General features: G+C 38.1%; 1 protein-coding gene across 4 annotated transcripts; it reads left to right on the forward strand.

Moving 5' to 3' along the window:
* Positions 1-1,369: 1,369 nt before the first annotated feature.
* LOC149927407 (guanine nucleotide-binding protein G(s) subunit alpha-like) lies at positions 1,370-6,800 on the forward strand. 4 transcript variants are annotated; one of them, XM_090159428.1, is made up of 12 exons: positions 1,372-1,616; positions 1,996-2,123; positions 2,199-2,274; positions 2,578-2,632; positions 2,692-2,811; positions 2,877-2,974; positions 3,031-3,085; positions 3,150-3,253; positions 3,310-3,489; positions 3,560-3,690; positions 5,196-5,254; positions 5,685-6,800. In XM_090159428.1, the coding sequence occupies exons 2-12, from the start codon at positions 2,012-2,014 to the stop codon at positions 5,886-5,888; spliced, it is 1,194 nt and encodes a 397-aa protein (XP_090015554.1). In that variant the 5' UTR covers positions 1,372-1,616; positions 1,996-2,011; the 3' UTR covers positions 5,889-6,800. The 4 variants fall into 4 exon arrangements, with proteins under 4 accessions (XP_090015556.1, XP_090015554.1, XP_090015553.1 ...); XM_090159427.1 differs by having other exon boundaries at positions 1,999-2,123; XM_090159429.1 differs by lacking the exon at positions 1,372-1,616 and adding an exon at positions 1,623-1,827 and having other exon boundaries at positions 1,999-2,123.
* The last annotated feature ends 2 nt before the right edge of the window (positions 6,801-6,802 follow it).

Genomic DNA, 6,802 nt, shown 5'->3' on the forward strand with positions numbered 1-6,802 from the left:
CATTGACACTAATTTATGGGATTAGATTCGATTTGACGATTTAAATTCGTAATCCACGACTTTCACAAACCTGTACAAATTTCTGGTGCTCTACTCTTTAAAGAACCGAATCACGAAGCCCCCATATTACTTCGCAAATCGCATTTAGATCCACTGCTAAGAACGGAAAAAATACACCTCGCCTAAAACCATTAACAGAACCGGTTTCACCGGCTTATACCTATCGCCTCTCTTCGACTTCCAACCGGGTCATACGTAACACACGCAAAAAATATATTCATAAAAAAGGGAACCACGTGATAGTCTTCATCGCGAAGACGGAATATGCCAGACAAATACGCGACAAAGGTTCGGAAACTATCTACGAGTTCAAGTAGTTGGTTTGACTTGTTCTCACCCGCTAGTGACCTTTCCAAGATGAGGATAGTTACGGATGATTGTTTAATTTTTGACTAGGGCGCAATCAGTTAAAGTACCAACAACTTTCTTAAAACAGACGGGTCGTTTTAAAACTGGTTGTATGTCTCGAAAAGCGAACCCGGCTACTAGCATTAGCATTTTGCGTCGGTTAACCCAATCATAAACCTAACGAAACCTGATTGTAACCCAAAGTTTTTTTTATTTCACGTTTCGGGAGAAATTGAATAATTATTTCCTAAAACAGTCTTAGAACCAACCAGATATCCTTGACATCGGAAGAAACAAACGCGTTGTTTCCACAGGGGCAAAACTAGTTTACGAAACCGGGTAGCTAAAGAAAGTTCTTCAGTCAGATTTCGGGCGTGCATTGTTTAAAGATAATTACAATCTTTAATTGTATTAATAAAAAGGGGGAAACGAATTTTTCATTGTCACTCTGTAGTAAAATCATCGATAATAACACCGCACTATTGAGTGTTGAGATGGAATACGTGGGGGACGAACGATCATTATCAAAGTTTGACAATTGAAACTTCCGATAACATCGTAGAGGGAACCACGAGCGACAAACGCGTAACTAGATTCATCCCGACAATTTGTGGCAGCGCCCACAAACCAAAAACCACCAATATGGGCAAAATAAATCGATATTATCAACCTTTCCTCCGGGATACACTTCTCAGTCAATGGCACTAGATAAATCGGGCTTGATGGGCGACCGAGATATGGTCCAGCCCAAAGCGGATTAACATTAAGCCCGGCATTCAATAAATCCGTAATCTTTCCTCGCCGCACAAGGAGTAATCGGCGGCTAAACGGTTGGTAGAGTCACTCGAGTAGTTGTTCATCGGAATCATATCTGCAAAAATACAATTGATAACGCCGGTATACCGTTTCCTTTAAACACTCCGAGAAAGTCTTCGTACTTTTTAAAAAGAGTGGAACGTACTTTGCTCTCAACCTGTCGACAGATTCGCTGATAAGGTGCAAGACGCGTTGTACTTCAGTTCGCGGGAACGGTCACTAGTAATCGCTACCTTTCCCCGGTTAGTTTTTTAGTGAGAAAATCACTATCGACGAAACAGAAATATCTATGGTTGAGTACATGGTTCAGATCGGCATTGGCTTCGCGCGAAACGAACACATCGTCGTGGACATACACCCATTTAAGATTACCAGGAATCCCAGCTAAAAAGGTACAAGACGATTACGGTAGTTGACGCGTTATTTCGATGGGGAAAACGTGAAGTACCGGTGTTTGCTAGATAAGAAAACGGTTACAGAAGGAAGAATAGCTGTACATAGCTTCCGTTACAATGTTTGTTCTATTGATGTAAAATCACTGTTGGGTTATTTTGTAAATACAATATATGATTGAATACCGAATGTGGGGAAAAATGCGTTAAAGTTCGTACAATTTTCGTAATTATGGGTATTTTCCATTGTGTTGTTCCTCAAATTACGTAACGCATTTTTTTATAATCTAAGACGACGTTTTGTTAATGTTATCTAAGGATTACATATTTCGGCAACCTAGAGAAATACTTTGTGTATTCCACGTTTTATTTCCTCAAGCAGTCAGTTCGGCGAGATGATTTGCTTCAAACCGGAAGACCCACGGAAAAAGGCCAGCAAGGTTTTGGACAAAAAGATAAACAAATGGATGAAAGATTACAAGAGCATTATCAAACTGCTACTCTTAGGTAACAATATCGTTCATAGAAATGTTTTTGTTTGCAGAAATTCAGTTCAAACAAAATATGTATCGCTTGTTGTAGGTCCTGGAGAATCTGGGAAAACAACGATAATAAAACAAATGAGGATTTTACATATGCAGGGAGGGTTCAGTGACGAGTACGTGATCGTGTTGATTCACCCCTTACGAAAATGCTGAATCAAATTTGATTTCCAAATTGGACTGATCCAAACTCGACTTTGATCGAAAATTACAATCCAAAAAGTCTTATATTTGATGCAATGAAATTTAACTTTATTCCGTTATGATGCAAATTATTTGATCCAAACAGAATTGGATTCTAACGGGATGGGTATTGATTCCAGTTGGATCCAAATTTGGACACTAGATCAAATCATTTTCTTCGGGGCCATTATTATCGTAATTATTATAATAAAATCTCATTCAAATCTTTTGCGTAGAGACAGACGAGAAAAAGTTAAAGAAATTAGAAGAAACGTCTTGGAGGCTATTAAAGTACAACAATGAAACCATAATGGAGTCAAAAACATACGCTGTTAATTCATCTTTTACAGGAACTAAGCGGAAACATGGCCTTCTTACAACCTCCGGTTCAGCTAGTCAACCAGGATAACAAGGACAGCTTAGACTTTGTCAATAACATTAACATGATGGGCGAGTATCAATATTCGGAAGTGAGTTGTAAAATACCATTTTTACTTCGAATCCATTATGAACAAATCGCATTCTCGAACCTAAGGAGTTCTTCGACCACGTAAAACGTTTGTGGGCTGACGATGGCATTCAAGAAGTTTATAGAAGGTCCAACGAGTTTCAACTGATAGACTCTGCGAAATAGTAAACGACTATTTCTACAAAAACAGAAATGAAATGACTAATTCTCGTTCCTTTAGTTTTCTAGAAAAAGTAGACGTAATAAGGAACGAATCTTATAGTCCATCTAACCAGGTTACCTTCCAATATCAATCTAAGTAGTTACCGAAGATTAACTAGTTTAATGGATCTATTGTAGGATATCCTTTGCGCCAGAAAAAGGACGAGTGAAATTCAGAACATAGAGTTCGAGGTGAAAGTCCCCAGCAGGGTCGGGCAAAGCAAAGGAAGCCAACAGTTCTGGTAAGTGGTCCGAAGATAACCATCCAGCGATTCGTTCATTGAATGTGGCTCTTTAGCATGTTCGACGTCGGTGGACAACGCGGGGAAAGGAGAAAATGGATCCAGGTCTTCGACGGCATTACGGCAGTTCTTTTTCTGGTAGCCTCCAGCGGATTCGACACCAGAATTCGAGAGGATAACATGACTAACAGACTTCAGGAAGCCATTAAAGTATTCGAGGAAGTATGGTTTTCCAGGTTCGTCGTGGCTCACGTAATAAGGTAGTTCGACGACGCCAAGTACATACTTTCGATTCGTATCACGCAGGTTTCTGCGACAATCCGGTTTCATACTGTTCTTGAACAAACAAGATGTTCTTGAGAAGAAAATCAAGGAAGGTCACTCGCTGGAGAAGTACTTTCCAGATTTCGAGGATTACCAGTTACCTTCGTCGGAATGTAAGCTATCTCTGTAATTGATCACGCCACATTTGGAAAAAGGGCTAGTCATCTAGTACATTGGCTTGTTGTCAGTATAGATGATATTTACAGGCAAACAGTAAAGTAATGGCGTAACCTAACTGACCCGAGTGTTTGGTCGAGGAGCTAGGCACTTTGGGAAAAATGTACAAGAGATTTCTGATATCCAAATATTTCCTTTATATTTCTGCATATGTCCAATATTTCTCGATATTTCAATTGTTTAAAAAAATATTTCCGCTATTTCTCCATATGTCCAAAATTACTCAATATTTCCGAAATTACTCAATATAAAAATAAAAAATAATAATCAGCTAGGCTAATACCCAAGGCACCACCTTAGGCCTAAGTCATCGAGCGACTTTTAAAGCCATTAATTCAGGTGGCCGGGTTACAATGCGTAGGAGCGTATTTCTGAAAGTTCTGATTATTTTGGTTACTTCTCAATAGTTTCGATTTTTCTCATTGAAAATTTTCTTAATTCTCGAGATTTAGAGGATATTTATGATTTCTCTTTAATTGAACACTATTTCTGAAGTGGTTAGACCCCCGATTTCTGTTCTACTATAATATGAGAGGAACAATTTCGTTCGCGTTTATCATATTCGTAGTACCAGAAGTATACAATATATTTCGTGAAGAAAAGAATGCACCTCCCTATAATCTTAATATCATAAGTATGAAACTCTTAGCTTTCTTTCTTACTACTTCCAGACAAATAAGTAGAAATAACAACAGCATAATCTTATCCTATTGGTTAGACAAATCCTTCCGATCATATTCAAATTGAACCAATCCGATAATGGTCACAAATTGCAAAAAGCGTTTAGATGTGAAATTCGAAAAATATTATTAACTTATTAAAATATAAACTCCCTTGGCGCCATATTTATGGTTATGGAGACTATAACATTAATACCTTACATTAATTGTCTGAATTGCATGGCGCTCCAAGGGCGTTTGAGCCTCTCATTTGGGGCGGGGCTCCAGCCATTGATGAAACCAAGTTCTCCACCCTTTCGCTACTCCTCCAAGGCGATTACTTTCCCAGAAAGAAGTGGTAACCTACTGACGTTATTTCGATGATTATTGGCGTCTCGGCTCTGAAAGAATGTAGTAAACATTTTATAATAGGGTCACACTTATAATTCTTATAGTTACTCGTGTTATTATTATGCGCTCGAAACATGCATCTTCGCAAGTTCAAAGAGCCTTTTCAAAATACGTTACGAAAGAAAATATAGGGTGCATTCTCGTGACGTCATCATCGCTGTAGTGGAAGGCAAGTGTCATCCCCCTTTCTCCCATAACTATTTACCTTAGAGCAATGGCCGCCATCTTCTCGTGAATACCACCTATAGCCGTTTGGCAGGAAATTCCTGTCTACCGCAACTAGCTTCAAACCTGCCAAGAAATCGATGTTTCCTATTTACTTCTGATACTACACTTCGTGATCATAAAATTAATTATAAATTATTATTTAGCTGGTGATAACAACAACGATTACCACAGAGCAAGATGTTTCATAAAAGAAAAATTTTTGGTAAACTGTATAAAAATAGATAGCTTTGTGCAAACTTGGACAACTAAACTTCTGGACCTAATAATAAGCAAAAATCCCATTCCTCTAATGCATCACTCGCCTAACGAGATATTCGGGAAACTTTTCCACCCAAGTATGAAGCAACGCGAGAAGATTTCAATTTATTTTCTTGAATCACCACCTATACAAGTATTTCCTGTTACACGCGCGAGCGCCACTAGAGTGCGTCTCCGTTTGTTCTTTTTATATTTTTTCAGACTCTGGCCGTCCCTGTTGTTAGCTAGTCCATGGTATAAGTAAATATTCTTTGTTCGCGCACCTGTTTAATATTTCAATAGAAATCTTTCCAATATCGGGCACCGTGGCGCGCCAGTAGTTTACTTGTCCAAGGTGCAAAGGACCATTCCTCATATGCATTGTTTAATTGCAGTCCATAACGAACAAAGCCAAACCAAACGTTAGGTACAGCACTGCCGAATTATACTACGATTTACAAGGGGAAAAACAAACCAGGGAATGTTATTGGCATTACACCACCGCTACGGACTCCGACAATATCAAAAGGGTTTTCCAAGACGTACAAGTCATGCTCATCATGGAAAGCCTTAATAAGATTGGCGCGGCCCTAAATTAAGAACATAAGTTTATAGTTATGTTCCATGAAAATGTCAGTTACTTATCACAGTTCCGCGTGTTAAAGTTTTACTGAGAGCCATTTTTGGTCCAAGTCATTCGGCTAAATAAGCCCTTCAATTAAAAATCTTCAAGGAAATCGCGAAGAAGTAATATTTTCGAAAGCCAGGACCTGCAAGTTACTGTTTATTTAGTGCTTGTTGAAAGCTACCGGGTTAAAAGGAAACACTTTTTGCATACCGTACAGGTGGAATGTGTTCATTATTTCAACAAGCACCAAATAAACAGTACTTTCAGGTCCTGGTTCAGGGATATATTACTTTTTGGCGATTTCCTTGAAGATGTTTTATTGAAGGGCCTATTATATTTTTAATTTCCACTTTTTGGTGCGAAGGGATTAAATACTTTGATTTATTATTAAAAAAACTTTTACCGCCAAAAATTATAAACCAAAGTTTAACTGCCAAAAAAATTTTACATAAAGTTTAAGGGTTTCGCGGTGTATTAGACTTTAAAATTTAGACGTCTCTTGACTATTGGCGCCATCTGCCAAGACTGCGATTATTTAAAAAGTAGGCCTCTAATGGCGTTACCCGTTAATATATCAAATACCTCAAATATTTAAGTATAAGTTGCTTTGAAGATAATAATGAGCGTATGCCGAGGCGTAAAACCATCACGTTATTTGTTTATAAGTTGTATATTTTCTCATGAGAGGCGCTTATCTATTTGGATATGACGTCCAGTCTACCTCTGTCCTCACATAGCTATAAGTAATAAAGTCAACTATCTGACACACTTATGAAATGTAACTATAGACTTATGCTAAAACAGAATGCAAAGACGCGCAACTTCGTTCTTCTGTAAAGTTGTTTTTTTTTAAAGAATCCAATAAAAAGTTTTAACCCTATAATC

The sequence above is a fragment of the Leiobunum rupestre genome, chromosome 9 (assembly GCF_980474605.1).
Source record: "Leiobunum rupestre chromosome 9, qqLeiRupe1.1.hap1, whole genome shotgun sequence".
Taxonomy (NCBI): Eukaryota; Metazoa; Arthropoda; class Arachnida; order Opiliones; family Sclerosomatidae; genus Leiobunum; species Leiobunum rupestre.